General features: G+C 37.8%; 3 protein-coding genes across 3 annotated transcripts; 2 read left to right on the forward strand and 1 right to left on the reverse strand.

Moving 5' to 3' along the window:
* Positions 1-3122: 3122 nt before the first annotated feature.
* LOC107566927 (CTP synthase 1-like) lies at positions 3123-9733 on the forward strand. Its single transcript, XM_016252504.1, has 16 exons — positions 3123-3289; positions 4424-4602; positions 4826-4996; positions 6019-6119; positions 6627-6743; positions 6845-6928; positions 7042-7274; positions 7381-7513; positions 7693-7781; positions 8192-8286; positions 8386-8448; positions 8547-8590; positions 9056-9152; positions 9269-9324; positions 9415-9511; positions 9591-9733. The coding sequence occupies exons 2-16, from the start codon at positions 4437-4439 to the stop codon at positions 9731-9733; spliced, it is 1689 nt and encodes a 562-aa protein (XP_016107990.1). The 5' UTR covers positions 3123-3289; positions 4424-4436.
* On the forward strand, positions 9638-13074 carry LOC107566933 (transcription initiation factor TFIID subunit 12-like). The gene is made up of 6 exons (XM_016252510.1): positions 9638-9791; positions 10187-10415; positions 10499-10576; positions 10985-11099; positions 12147-12235; positions 12321-13074. The coding sequence occupies exons 2-6, from the start codon at positions 10245-10247 to the stop codon at positions 12354-12356; spliced, it is 489 nt and encodes a 162-aa protein (XP_016107996.1). The 5' UTR covers positions 9638-9791; positions 10187-10244; the 3' UTR covers positions 12357-13074.
* LOC107566931 (ras-related protein Rab-39B-like) lies at positions 12583-16218 on the reverse strand. The gene is made up of 2 exons (XM_016252507.1): positions 15800-16218; positions 12583-14400 (listed from the first exon to the last, which is right to left on the reverse strand). Exons 1-2 carry the CDS (start codon positions 16015-16017, stop codon positions 13959-13961), a joined length of 660 nt encoding a protein of 219 aa, XP_016107993.1. The 5' UTR covers positions 16018-16218; the 3' UTR covers positions 12583-13958.
* Positions 16219-16287: the final 69 nt, after the last annotated feature.

Genomic DNA, 16287 nt, shown 5'->3' on the forward strand with positions numbered 1-16287 from the left:
TAGATTCTTTCCTGTTGGCAACAATTTATCTTACTCAAAAGGAAATTGTTAATGCAAGTACAAGGAGAATGTTCACCGCAAAATCTTTTTTGTATTTTGTAGCTTAATGTCAGTCCCAACGCTAAACGTTTTCATGCCAATAAAGAATACTGAAACAGATTTGCTGTTACAATGGCGCTTTGACAATGTTGAAATAGAAACCAGAATCTTGAATAAAATAAGGAATTGGTCAGGGGGGGTTGTATAAAAAAATGCATTTGCATTTGCACATTTTAATACATATCGACCGTAATATGCTATTTTTCTTAGGGGTGTTAATTGACCATATGCACGATTACTTCCTGGTTTTAGATAAGCCAGCTCAGTCATTTCCGGTTAACTGTACTGTGCCTTAAAGGGGTCATATGATGCTGCTAAAAAGAACATTATTTTGTGTATTTGGTGTAATGAAATGTGTTTATGCAGTTTAAAGTAAAAAAAACATTATTTTCCACATACTGTACATTATTGTTTCTCCTCTATGTCCCGCCTTTTTTGAAACTCGTCGATTTTTACAAAAATCATCGGTCTGAAAAAGCGAGGTGTGCTGTGATTGGCCAGCTATCCAATGCGTTGTGATTGGCCGAATACCTCACGTGTGAGACGGAAATGTTACGCCCCTCACATACTGTTGACGCCATGTCCCGGCCGGAGCGACGAGACAAAAACATTAAAACCTATTACAAACGAGGCATTTGTTGCATCCAGTGGGGACATAATTACTGATTATAATGACTTATACTGTCTTTTTACACGTTGCATTGTATCGCGCCGCGTAAACATAAAACTCAAATGACAAACAACAAGTGCTACTCTACTGCCCAAAACTCGCGTTTGAATCATCAGTGGCAAATCCTTTAAATGAAAACGTACTTACGTGAGTCAGAACTGCCGGCATTTTAGTCTAACGTTACTCTCCCAGGATCAGTAAACAGTCCTCCATAAAATGCGCTGCACACATCTGGATATTTGGGTTAAACTGTTCTGGAACAGTGTTGTAAATACAAATTAACCACTGATTTGTAGTCGTGTCCTCTTTTGGAAGACCAAACAAAGTAGTTTCGCTTTCACAACGAAAAACACAGCGGCCTAGCGTGAGGGGAAGCCCCGGCTTAGCGTGCGCTGAGGCCGGGATAGATTGAGCTGAGGCGGCGGGGTTGAGAACGACGCGCCCGGCGGATCCGACGAATGAGAGGCAACCACATGTGACGGACCCCGGGCTGGATTCCGCTTCGTCCACGGTGAAAGTTGATGTATTCCCTCAGCGACCAGCACAGATCAGCTCTAGGCATGACGAAGCGGATATCGTCCTCTTTTGGAAGACCAAACAAAGTAGTTTCGCTTTCACAACGAAGCACACAGCGTCTTCACGACATGGCAGCAGCAACAATACTACAGCGAGAATAAAAGTTACACCTTCTTTCTTTGCGTGAACATTTGGGCGGCGTTATGCAAATCTTCCCACATAGTGAGGTAGACATGTGGGGGCGTGTTCGAACAAGCCGTTTTAGGTAGGCGTGGCTGACTCTTAACTTTTATAAAGAATATCTCTTTGGATTTGAGACGTTAGTCTTTGCAACTTTACAGATCTTCTTTATGCACCAAGAGCTTGTAACACTCCAAAGAGAAAGGAAAAATTTAAATCGCAACATATGACCCCTTTAAGGGAGCGGCCTTTGCTCGGTTTCTCTACATAATCCATTCACAATTTGGAGAAAAGTTTTGTTTGTCTAAGAGAACCAAATGTCCACATATACCGTTTCAGGAATGACAAACACGAATGTTAAATTTACGCAAGTGAATCCGTTAATCATGCCGGGAGTCATTGCTGGACCGTGGCAACGGAATGAATCATCTGACCAGCCGACGTCAAACTAGAGCTGTGCATTGAGTGATTAAGACTAACAAAACTACAGCAGCAACAAGTCTGTGTTGGATAAAACTCAAACGATGTAGTTAAATTATTAAATTTAAACATTTCAAAATATTGAATGCACTATTTAGTAGAGTGGACGCTAAAGCACGCTTTGAAGGACATGAAGTCACCAGCAAGATCACTTGCATTTTTTTCAGTGGAAACAGCTTTAAATAGCATATGCATCATTTTTACTCATAAAGAGTAATACATGATTCGGCAAAGTGTCTACTTTTATTGTGTGCACTCACAATATCAACAAAATGTTGTGCTTTATACTGCCGTTTCGGTCTTGAACAGGAGCGCTTCTCAAAAATGAACCGAAACTCAGCGAATACACGCCTCACAGACACGATAAATATATCTATAGAAAGCTTTAAATGACTACTTAACGAAACGTTTGCCGGTGCTTTGCGGCAAGCTTAAGCCTAGCGTGCATTTGAAGCAGAACTGTTCAGCTGCGCTGACGGCACGCACCATACATACTGCTGCTGCGGGACACTAAACACCGTCGTGCCGCTCTTGACAGTCGCAGTAGCACGGTCTCCTGTTGTTTCCACCAGTCATTTTTTTCATCACTAATTGACAGATGTCTAAGATATTACAATAAAGAGAAGCCTAAAACATGAATGAAAAGTGAACCTTTAAGAAAGTGAACTTTACTGATGAGAAATAATAAAGGCTTTAAAATGTTATAAGATTTTAGTCTCTAGCACATATATAAAATGAGCTTCACCGGAAGATTATGAGCTGGCTTATCTTTATCCGGAAGTTCTAAATAAATAGCGCTCCGTGCATTCTCATTTGGGTGATTCACATTGCAGTTATGCATTGATAATACTAATACTTGAATTTTATACATGTGTATCTATCTATATCAATACAACATTTTAAATAAACCGCACTGCAAACTGGCAGTGGTGAAATGTGAGCCCATTCCTCCATTTACACGTTTTATTCTGAGAAGGTAACAGTAGCCGTATGTAAACATTTAAAAATAAATAGACTACATCGATGTAATGCGGTTTATACAGAAATGATGCTATAAAATGTCGCAATACATTGTTAACACAACGTGTTCATTCTATGTTATAACAAAGACTATAGAATAAAGGGACTTTGGTTCTAATAACGCTCATTCTGTCAGTGCAACTGAGAGTGGCATAGCTAGAGTTAGCAGAACTCAGCATTGGCTCCCACACCACGTGTTGTTGTGGCGCTTTGCCGCATTTCGCTGACACCCAAACAAACGTGTCGTCAAGATGGCTCGTTTACACTCGATCGATTGATTTTTTTAATCTACGGTTTTTAGATATTTGAACGGCACGGGTTCAGGTACCGTTAAACATTAATTTTACGTTCAATTTCTGCATTGTACCTCGCTAGTCATTTGTACCAACATGGAAGTTCACTGCAATGTTATGTAATCTACTAACTTAGGGTCTCTAGTGGGTTTCAGTTATGAGCCTATTATTAAAAGACACTATGAAACGCTCTGGTCATAGCATGTAGACTTTATATGCTAGAGACGCTTTAGTCAATGATGCTTTGGCTTATTTTGCTTTTGTTTACAAGGTCATCATGGTGTACAGTTTGTCCTTTCTTAACATCATCTGCTTGGGTGTTGCAGAATTTGGCATGATCATTATAAATGTATGTTTAGTGCTATTGTCTGCTTTTCCACCAACGATGTTATTAATGATTTACTTGTGCCAGTGTCACTTTCTTGGATTGATAGCTTGGTTTTTGTTGTTTGCGTTTCAGGTAACTTAATGAAAAGGAGAAGTCTTTAAAACATGAGTTTAAAACACATGGGCCAGGTTGAATCTTTATATCTAAGTTAGCTTCACACGTTCAAAATGGATTAATACCATTTTCAACAAAAAATGCATTTAATGATACAAAAAGTCAAGTGTTAAAAAGCACAAAGTGCTTGTACCTTTTCAAAGGATTTTTGATTCCCTTGATCTTTTGACATAAGAAGGCATTGTACTATAAAAACATCCTGTAAGAGTCATTTGTTGATGGATTTCTTATTTGTATTTATAATATTTTAAGCAAAAATAGTAATAGAAATATGCTAAAACTATTACGTGTTCTGAGGGTTATGAACGATTTATATTTGAGTTTATGCTCAAATTATTCAATAAAAGTAAGACTTTTTCGTTTGTACAATCTCTAGACAGCTACTAAAACGAGTCATTTTTATCAAAATATTTATAAAAGTATTAATGTAATAAAAAAATGTTTTTAAATTATTCAACATTTTTGACTTGTTCATCATAGAAGAGGTGTATTCAAGGAGTTGCATTTCTATGTGTTTTTGAATAACAGTCAAACCAAATAGTTATCGATCCACTTACATTTGTTATTCTGTTTAGATATCCAACAGAATTGTTTTGTGGCTGATTGTTACGTTGTATTACATCATTGTTGAAATAAGCATCATCATCTTTCTTGTACTGATAGACGCTGTTGAATAATGAAGTACATACTGGTGACAGGCGGTGTGATATCTGGCATAGGTAAAGGCATCATAGCCAGCAGTGTGGGCACTATACTCAAATCATGTGGCCTGCATGTCACTGCTATCAAAATCGACCCCTACATCAACATCGATGCAGGCACTTTCTCTCCCTATGAACATGGTAAGTGCAGGCTACTTTAAAGAAATTGGCCTCATTTGAATTTTTATGTTGACGATACAGAAATATGAACTGCTACATGAGATATTTGTTTTGCAAATTGGTTATTCATTAATTTGTCCTACAGCATATATAGAGCATAACGTCCTGATGGCTCTGACAGCTGTCTTTTGTTCTACCTGTGTCTGCATGCCACTGTCAATCTCTCTGACGCTCTGTTTAACAGGTGAAGTGTTTGTGCTGGATGATGGTGGTGAGGTTGACTTGGATTTAGGGAACTATGAGCGTTTTCTGGACATCCGGCTAACCAGGGACAACAATTTGACCACGGGGAAGATCTATCAGTCTGTTATAAACAAGGAGAGGAGAGGGGATTACTTGGGCAAAACTGTACAAGGTGAGCTACACAATGTCACGAGGATTTGAACATAAATATGAAATGTGGCATGAGGAGTTTGAGCCTAAAATAGACTTGGACTATATTTTTGTGCATTCTGTTATATTCAGTTTGCATTGTATCTGTGCCTATACAGCCATACCATACACTACCATTCAAATATTTGGGGTCGGTAATTTTTGGTTGTTTTTATTTGTCCTCTTATCCCCACTAAAGCTGCATTTATTTGATCAAAAATGTAGTAAAACAGTAATAGTGTGAAATATTATTAATACAATTTAGAATAATTGTTTCTGTTTGAACACATTTTTGTTTTATAAGTAATTTATTCCTGTGATGGCAAAGCTGAATTTTCAACAGCCATGTCTTCGGTCTTCAGTGTCACATGATCCTTCAGAAATCATTCTAATATGATTTCTTATTATAAATGTTGAAAATAGTGTACTGCTTAATATATTTGTGTAACCCATGATACCTTTTTTTCTTCTCCTCAGGATTCTTTGATGAATAGAAAGTTCAAAAGAACAGCATTTAATAAAAAAAAGAAGTCTTTCATAACATTGAAAATGTCTTTACTGTCACTTTTGATCAGTTGGTTCCTTTTTTAAATAAAAGTATTAATTTCTTTATAAAAATGTACAGACCCCAAACTTTTGAACAGTAGTGTATATATCAGTATATTGCAATTGTTTTTCTAACAGTACTGCATTGAAGAAATTGCAATGCAATACATTGTATCGTGACAGATGTACCGTGATGTTTACTGCACCTTGAAGTATTTGACAGCACCCAGCCTTAGTTACTTTGTATATCCTCTTCTGATTGTATTACAAAGGTTGAAGCATCTGTTGCTCACCATACATCATTCTAATATGATGTTTTGATGCATTTCTTATTATAAATGTTGAAAATAGTGTACTGCTTAATATATTTGTGTAACCCATGATACCTTTGATACAATGAGGAGGATACATAATGGAAAATATGGTGTCACTAAGCTGAATATGAATAATTTCTCACAGTGGTACCACACATTACCGATGCTATTCAGGAATGGGTCATGCGGCAGGCTAAGGTCTCGGTGGACGATGATGGTATTGAACCAGAAGTCTGTGTCATTGAGGTATATCTTTTTTGTGCTGTACATTTTGAGGAAACATTTGAATATTTTTCTACCAAGGACAGAACAACAGTTATTATGTATTCACGTAAAATGCATTCAATAATGACAAAAAAGGGCATTTTTAAGCTCCATTACCGCTTAGGTTATATAGTTTAGCTGGAATGTTAGGTTTAATAATTCTGGATTATACTGTAGATCTGCAAGCTTTGCATGCTTTTTTACACCATTGTCAGAGTTAAAATTTAAAAAATAAAATGTATAACTACATTTTACTATAATATATAATATAGACTTTTAACATAAATAAATGATAATATAATAAAATACAATTTATTTATAATCCCCCCCCCCCCCCCCCCCCCCCGGGGGGCGGGGAGGGGGAGGTGAGGGAGTGAAAGAAAAAAGTATCATTACATTTTGATATAGATATTAATATAGGTTTTAACATAAATACATTATAATATAATTAAAATTAAATTAAATTACAATTTTTCCCCCCCCACACAGCTTGGAGGTACAGTCGGAGATATTGAGAGTATGCCTTTCATTGAAGCTTTTAGACAGTTTCAGTTTAAAGTGAAACGAGAGAATTTTTGTAACATCCATGTCAGTCTGGTACCTCAGGTAGGAAACAATCACTTTTATTGTTTTTTTTTACTAATAGTTATATTTCAATATTTGTAGTTAAAAAAAAAAACTTGTATGGTCTTTGGATGTGTTTTCAGCCCAATTCAACAGGAGAACAGAAGACCAAACCTACACAGAATAGTGTTCGGGAGCTTCGTGGACTTGGCCTGTCACCTGATCTAGTCAGTCTCTTCTCTCTATCATATGCTATAAAGAGCCAGTCCAAGTGAACTCACTCCAGTTCTTAGGTTTTTTTTTTTTTGTGCTTCTGAGAATTTGTTGTTTTTGTTTGCAGATTGTTTGTCGTTGCTCAACTCCATTGGACACTGCTGTGAAAGAGAAGATCTCCATGTTTTGCCATGTAGAACCTGAACAGGTGATCTGCATACATGATGTGTCTTCCATCTACAGAGTACCTTTACTCCTGGAGGATCAGGGTATAGTTGACTATTTCTGTGGCAGGCTGAACTTGCTCATTGAAATGAGACCTCGCACAATGCTCACAAAATGGAAGGAGATGTCAGACCGGTTTGTACTGTTTGGATCCGCCTAACAGAAACTGCAAAAATTGCATTCTTGCAAAAAATTCCAAGTTTGGTATAGCTGTTTTGAACAGTCTGTCCTTGTTTCATAGGTCTGACCGACTGCTGGAGCACACCTCCATTGCTTTAGTAGGCAAGTACACCAAGCTGTCAGATTCGTATGCCTCTGTTATTAAAGCACTGGAGCACTCTGCTCTCGCCATCAACTATAAGCTAGAGGTCAAGGTAAGGAATGCCAGAGGAACTAGTAGCAGTTTTCTGTGCTTTTATGATGAAGGTGATAGTTTTGCCACATCTGAGAGTGTCTTTCGAATTTAATTGGAATTTTTGCATATTTCACAATATTACTGTATTTTTGGTCAAATAAATGCTTAATGAGTGATAAATAAATGCCTTCATTTCAGTACATTGATTCGGCAGACCTGGAGCCAGCAGCGTTGCAGGAGGAGCCGGTGAAGTACCATGAGGCCTGGCAGAAGCTCTGCAGGGCTGAGTGAGTGTACCCTCAAAAACACCGGAAACCAATGTGACTAACAACATAAACTCTGTTTTGTCCATCAACAGAGAACATTTCAATTATACGTTTTATTCAGATGGTGTTATTTCAGCTCTGTGGGCTCTTGGATAACGTTAACCAATATCCAAATAGCTAACTTTAATTTGTTCTGGCTTCATTCTGGCATATAACGCTCCACTTTTTCAGTGTAATCAATACTCGATGGATAAAAACAGGTCCTGCTTTTCTATTTATCAAAGATTCTTGAAAATGTATCATGGTTTTCACAAAAATATTAAGCAGCACAGCATATGTCACATTATGGATGTACAATAGTTTACAAACTGCCATTCACTTTGAATATTTATTGATCGAATGTTTATTTGATTATTTCAATGGGCTATTAGTGGGGTTCTTGTTCCTGGAGGCTTTGGTGTGCGAGGCACTGAGGGAAAAATCCAAGCCATTAACTGGGCGAGGAGACAGAAAAAGCCATTTTTAGGTAACAAATTCTATTCAAAAAACTGGCAGTGTTATGTAGTGTTATTTTGACAGCATGCCTGTGGTTACATTTGAAATCAATCTAAATCTCGTTTGGCAGGTGTTTGTTTGGGGATGCAGCTGGCAGTATGTGAATTTGCTCGTAATGTACTTGGCTGGGAAGGTAAGAACACCCATACCAGATTTTATGATATTTCTTTTAAATCAAACTTCGCACATGCTTTTAAAGTGTTTTTATTTGAACTTCATTCCTCTTAACAGATGCCAATTCTACAGAATTTGACCCTGAAACAAAACATCCAGTGGTAGGTAATGTTTTGGTAAAACAAATTAGCATATCTGCATTATGATTATTTTTCTTGTGGTGTGATGAGATGTGTTTGTGTTATCAGGTGATTGAAATGCCCGAGCACAATCCTGAAAACTGGCAGTGTTATGTAGTGTTACATTTGAAATCAATCTAAATCTCGTTTGGCAGGTGTTTGTTTGGGGATGCAGCTGGCAGTATGTGAATTTGCTCGTAATGTACTTGGCTGGGAAGGTAAGAACACCCATACCAGATTTTATGATATTTCTTTTAAATCAAACTTCGCACATGCTTTTAAAGTGTTTTTATTTGAACTTCATTCCTCTTAACAGATGCCAATTCTACAGAATTTGACCCTGAAACAAAACATCCAGTGGTAGGTAATGTTTTGGTAAAACAAATTAGCATATCTGCATTATGATTATTTTTCTTGTGGTGTGATGAGATGTGTTTGTGTTATCAGGTGATTGAAATGCCCGAGCACAATCCTGGGCAGTTGGGAGGAACCATGCGGTTGGGAAAAAGACGCACTTTGTTCAAAAGCACCTCCAGCGTTCTTCGTAAGTTGTGATATTTTGTGCCACAGTAACCTTAAAGTCACTTATCACAAAATTAAAAACTGGTACTGTATTTAAAGGTTTTAGATTTGAATGATATTTGAATTGTTTTGTTGTAGGAAAGCTGTATGGAGATGCTGAATATGTGGACGAAAGGCATCGACATCGCTTTGAGGTTCACTTAATATTAACAAAATAACTTCCTAATATTAACAAAAGCCCTCCCCTTAACAAAAGTTAATGAGTTTCTTTTGGATTTTTCTAGGTGAATCCAGAATTGAAGCACCACTTTGAGGATAGAGGTTTTCGATTTGTGGGTCAGGACCTGGAAGGGGAGCGAATGGAGATCATTGAACTTGAAGGTCAGATATTCTCCAATATCTGAACCTGTCTGGAGAAATAGTCTGTATTTGCTTCAGCTTGTTTCTTCTGTCACGACAGATCACACTTATTTTGTCGGAGTGCAGTACCACCCAGAATTCCCCATTCCCGGAGATCTCGCGATAATTCACCAGAGCTCCGTTCGCCAGTCGGAAGAGGCGCCTGTAGAAGGAATAACATCATCAACTTATATGGGCTTTTGAATATTTCCAGTTTATAAATGTTGAAGATGGGAAGATAATACAGAATTATTTGGATCAGGTACTACACTAATTCATCACCTGACAGGATTATATAAAACAAAAGGAAAGCATCGCGAGACGTGGATTGACACAAATGTTTACATGATAGCTGCTAATATGCTAAGCTGAAATTGATATATGTGGTGATGAATTATAGCAACCGCGAAAACATTCAGACAAAACATGATTTATTTGTTAATTTACATTACTACATTTACTAATATCAGTATTACATCCGCTTTTGCCCCGGTAGTTTAAGCTGATAATGTCAGAAAACATCAGCGAAGCTAAAAAGCTAAAGTCATTAGTCTGTAGAGCAGATGACAGTTCTGTGATGTTTTTCCTAGTGAGCTGTGTATTGAGTGACTCTAAAATATTTATGAATACTTACACTTTTTTTTAATGTTTTTGCAGCTGAACATACCTCTGGTTTTGAAGAGGCTCGTGACAGATATCTCTTGACTAGCATAGTATGACCCAGTACCCACCACAGACTAGTCGCTCTAACTTCTTCACTGTTGTGAAAGCAGAAGCCTCTTCAACACCACCCATCTCCACCAACATGGCCAACAGCACCGTCGTCCCCGGGAAAGTTCCAGGCACCCCTGGACCTGCAGGGAGACTGAGCCCTGAAGGCACTCAGGTGAGACCGCAAGCAATTCAAATGTTTTAGACTTTGCCTCTATTTGTATTTGTTACATTTATGATCTAATATCCTCCGCACAGGTGCTTAGTAAGAAGAAACTGCAGGATCTTGTGAGAGAAATTGACCCTAATGAGCAACTCGATGAAGATGTGGAGGAGGTACGTATTACTCTTATTATTGATATGGTTCCTTAGTTATCCATTTTGAACATTAAAAATTAGAGCATTACTTTATATTTTTTTATTATTTATCATTATAATACGTTTTTTCAACAAGGATGCAAAATATCTCCCGTTGCATTGAAGTTTGAGCATCGTAACTTTGCAGATGTTGTTTATGCTCAAACAGAAACATTACACACTTAACTAATTTTAAAAAGTGAAATCATAATCAAGGACCCCTTTAAGCAGAAAAATATTTTACAATATTACTATTTTTACTGTATCAAATAAATGCAGTCTCTGAGTACGAGAGACTTCGTCCTAAAACAGCCAAAATCTTACCAAACCCTACCCCAAGTAGTGTTACTATATTCTGTTGATACGAGTCATTTCCCTTCCCTTCAGATGCTCTTGCAGATTGCCGATGACTTCATTGAGAGTGTGGTGACCGCGGCGTGCCAACTCTCCCGACACAGGAAGTCAAACACTCTTGAAGTGAAAGATGTCCAGCTACACCTGGGTGAGGGTCTTGCATATACAATTCTCAGTGGTTTGAGTGCTTTTTTTATGAATTTAAATAAATACACACATTTTCATTTTAAAGGATTAGTTCACTTCCAGAAAAAAAATGTCCTGCTAATTTACACACCCCCATGTCATCCAAGATGTTTGTGTCTTTCTTTAGTCGCAAAGAAGTTAAGGATTTTGAGGAAAACATTCCAGGATTTTTCTTCATATAATAGACTTCAATGGTGGCCAACGGGTTGAAGGTCCAAATTGCGGTTTCAATGCAGCTTCAACGCGATCCCAGCCGAGGAATAAGGGTCTTATCTAGCGAAACGATCTGTCATTTTCTTAAACAAATAAAAATGTATATACTTTTTAACCACAAATGCTCGTCTTACACTAGCTTGACCTCACGCATTACGTAGTCACGTTGGAAAGGTCACACGTGACGTAGATGGAAGTGCTTACAAAGCGAACGTGCAAAAATGATTTTGATGTTGGAGGAGAAAATGAGATGGAGTTTTTCGCCCTACCCTACCTTTTTGAACCGGAGTACACAGACAAAGTGCTAACCGCGCATGACCTTTCCAGTGTGATTACGTAATGCGTGAATTTGCGGACACACATCGTGGAGCTTGTGCAAGATGAGCATTTGTGGTTCAAAAGTATATACATTTTTATTTTTTTCCACTAGATAAGGCCATTATTCCTTATATAGATTATTATATGGAGAAATATCCTGGAATGTTTTCCTCAAAAAACTACATTTCTTTGCGACTGAAGACCGAAAGATTTGAACATCTTGGATGACACGGGGGTGAGTAAATTATCAGGACATTTTTATTCTGGAAGTGAACTCACTTTAACTTTAATGTGTCCCTCTATGTTGAACTTGGTGTTTTTACATTTTAATTTATTACCATTAATATTATAGAAAATAAAAATAACAGTTTACATTATGTACCTTATAAATGGTTAAATCAAGGCCAATTGCAGACTGTTTGAATGTCTATCTGAAGAACTGTGTTAATATAGTCCATAATCCAACATTGTATTACAGAACGACAGTGGAACATGTGGATTCCTGGTTTTGGCTCAGATGAGATCCGACCGTATAAGAAGGCTTGCACCACAGAAGCTCACAAACAGGTCAGCTATCGTTCTCGTGCACTTCAACTGATATTATGAAAAACAAATGACTTGCATATCGAAATATCGTTTTCTTTTCTTTCAGAGAATGGCATTGATCCGCAAAACAACCAAAAAGTAGCAAGATTGGAAGCACCAACAAACATTTTTTTTTCCTGCAAGTTTTGGAAATGGAGAGGGATTGAACCTATATATGTTATGTTAATCAGAGAGGCAGAATGCGTTGAACTATTTACAGTACGGTTCTGTTGACATTTCGCGTAGGAAGTGACGTTAAGTGATGTTAAAACCACCATGTGAACATTTTATTTGGGCACTTTAGTCTCTGGCTTGGTGCTATACTGGGGTTTATTATATTATAGAATCTCACAGACTCCTGTGAAAAACATCAATTGTTTATTGTTTCTCCCACAAACCACATTTTCATTCATATTTCATGTATAGCTGACCCGTCATGCAGTCACACAACTTTTGCTCAGCTAGCATTAATAGCTATGCACAATTACAATCACCATGTGTCTGATTTGTTCATAGTGTTCGGTGTTATAGAACTCATCACTTAAGTAATATTTAGTACTATAGAGGAAATCTTTAGTGTGTGACTTTCTAAAGGTAAGCAGTCACTTTTACCAGAGAAATAAATACCACTTCCCTATTTAATTAATTGCATTGGAACTAGTGACATAATGCAGATTGGCTAATTGGTTAGAGAGTGATATATGTGTGATGTATAGGAAATGGTGCATAAACCCCTTCTGCTGTGGGTTTGTGGGCAGATTTGAACATTTCTGTGGAGTTAAACGGAGTATAAACTTTTTTTTTTTGCCATGTATCACAGTGTTTTACAGTCTCTTGTTTTTCATGAATAAAAAACAACTAATTGTGATTTATTCAGACTGAACTCACTCAGCTTTTGTGGGACATCATTTCATAAATTACAACTAACATAAACTGTTTCAGCAATGCATCCATGTTCAGGTGCATCTCAATAAATTTGAATGTTGTGGAAAAGTTCATTTATTTCAGTAATTCAACTCAAGTCTCTTGTTTTTCATGAATAAAAAAGACTTATTGTGATTTATTCTCACTGAAATTCTCACTCGGGTTGTGTTGGACATAATTTCAGAAATAACAATTAACAAACTATTTCGGCATTGTGTCTAGACTGTGGCAAATGAATATCTAAACTCCCATTGTGTGTAAATGTAATATTTTAGTTAATTACTTCTACATCTTTCATACCTCCAGAATCACGTGCAATTATGAATTACAGGCAGAGCTATAAATTTCAGGCAGCCCTTTCTGTATCAGCAAATATACAACCATGTTTATGGAAATATGTGGCCAAATGCATGGCAATGAACGTAATTGGATGAATAGCAGTTAAAATATTCAACTGATGCCGTAACATTGTTGCCACACTACTAAAGACACCTTTATCCAAAGTTGAGTCCAGAAATTTGAACAAACAACTGGAAATCAAATGTACACATGTATGTATATGCCATTAAACAAGAGTTTCAGTGTGGTTTGCAAATGCTGAAAACTTGCAGATAAGCACAAATTATCCATGCTGTTATGAAAGTTCCGGCTGATGATCAAATTTCATACCTACAATCTGAAAGACCTTGACATTTGCTTTTATGTATATTTGGCAACGTCAGACCGATCCGTCCTATTTGATGATCTGCACTCAAAGGTTGCGAGAACCACATATTGTAAGTTAACAAGCACAGCTCTTGTTTTTCTCAGCGGCTTCATTGTTTTGTTTCCTCTCGAGTGTTTGGGCTGTAAGTGCTGAGCTCTTGACTCCATCCCACCCATCACGCAACTGGATCTCTCCACATTTTAAGCCCTGATAAACCCGCTGGGTCAAGAGTTCAAAGGCCTCTTTCACATTGTGACCTGTTTTGGCTGAGGCCTCGATGTACGGTGCTCCCAATTGGCTTGCAAGCTTTTCTGCCTCAGTTCGGTCCACGGCTCGCTCCCCAGCTTTGACCTGGTCACTTTTGTGTCCCACCAGCACAAAGAGCACAGTGTAGGGTTGTACACGTTCGCACACCTCTGCATACCACTGCTGCACTTTTTCGAAAGATTTGCGGTTGCCCAGATCGAACACCAGAAGACCTCCGATTGAGTTACGGTAGTAGGAGCGAGTCACAGACCTGAAACATACCATAGTTTTAGGGTTATTTTTTTACCTCTTTACTATGATAATCAATAATCTGTTTATACATTGTATTACATTATGGCTCTATTTTAGTACATAACGACTTCTTTTTTCAAAACAATCAATTTCCGATGGATAAAATCCAATTGCTCTTATGTTCTTTCTCATTGGATAATCTGTATCATTCCAAGGTCCTTTTAAAGGTAAGTCAGTTCACTCTGCATTTATAAATGCAATGCCCTCCAACTATTTCAGGCATGCAAGACCAACTCCTTTTTACTTGAATGGGGAAATGCTAAAATTGCAAAAACTGCTTGTCAAACTCACATTTAAATAACGTAAAATCAGCAATAAATTCTTACATGAACTGTGGCAGAAATGTCATTTCTTATTATTTATTATCCTCAAATAGCATTAAATAACGAAACTTTAAACATACATGGAACCTTTCCATTGCACAAAAGGGTCTATAGGAAAAAAAAATTCTTCACACTAAGAAAACAATGGAACTGTTCACTGAAATGTTCTTTGGGGAACCCAAAATGGTTCTTATATAATATGAATTTGCTGTCAAAAACATTCTTTTGGAACCTTTATTATTAAGAGTGTAGTAAAATGAGTGAACTGGTACCATGATACCTTAAAACAAATAATGTATTTTATTTGCCTCCTTCACCTCGTCACAAGGCTTGCCTCCCACGAGACTTTGGAATGACATGAGGGTGAGTAAATGATGACATAAGTTTCACATTTTGGTGAGCTGTCTGTTTAAAGTCATCCATGTATACCCTTGAAAACAGGCCCAACTCGAGCTCTAAGAAGTCAGATGGACCATAGTTCTCTCCGGGTGGGCTGAACAGTTGGCATGATTGCCAGGGTGGGCCAATTAAGTGGATCAAGACCAAAACACCCACCCGTGGAGCCAGGCCTGACAGTGAATCCATTTTTAGTGTAGACTGACAAAATACTTCCTGGAAGTATCATGCAAATATTTGTTTCACAAATATGTTTCACAATCCTGTTTTTCAGAAGCAAGGCAACTTCTTCAAACTGTTTTTAGACGCTGAGCTTATGAATAAACATACAGAAGTTACTTTAAGGGGAAAATAGTCCTTCTTGTTGTTGATTGTTCAACTTAAACAGGACTGTCCAATCTTGCTTCTGTAGGGACACTTTTCTGCACAGTTTAGCTTTAACCCCAAATAAACACACATGGTAATCAAGGTCTTCAGGATTACAAGAAACAGACAGGTGTGTTGGGGCGAGTTGGAGCTAAACTTTTCAGGACATTGGCCCTCCGGTAGCAGGATTGGACACCCCGACCTTAGGTATTTGATTTGGGAGAACACTATTTGTTCAATCCATGGTAGAACAGTTGAAATGTTTGGACTTACCTAAACCTCTCTTGACCAGCTGTATCCCAGAACTGAAGTTTAACCCTCACCCCAGGTTCCACCTCTAGGAAGTGTACATAGAAGTCCACTCCGACTGTTTGGTTGATGCACTCCAGAAACAGATCTTCTGTGTAACGCTTCAACAAGGATGATTTGCCCACTGTGGAGTCTCCTAACATGATTATTCGAAACTGGTACTGCCACAAAGTGAGAGCCATGACTTCAACCAGACGAATGGGGCGAATAAAAAGACTAGGGTTGACTAAAGACTGTCACTCCGCCAGGATCCTCAGAGATTTGACCAGAGAACCCCTTACCTTAGAGGTCTTGAAGTTCTCATTGTAAACATAAGTAGAAATAAACCCATAGTTCCTCAGGTTCTCCTGTGTTGTTCTGCAAAGGGCAGCGTCTGTTTGAACGTCGTAGGGGTGAGAGCTTCATCTGTTTTTTTAATCTTTGCCTGTTCATACTTGTTATTGGGCGGGGTT

The sequence above is a fragment of the Sinocyclocheilus grahami genome, unplaced genomic scaffold (genome assembly GCF_001515645.1).
Source record: "Sinocyclocheilus grahami isolate Dianchi unplaced genomic scaffold, SAMN03320097.WGS_v1.1 scaffold1114.1, whole genome shotgun sequence".
Classification (NCBI taxonomy): Eukaryota; Metazoa; Chordata; class Actinopteri; order Cypriniformes; family Cyprinidae; genus Sinocyclocheilus; species Sinocyclocheilus grahami.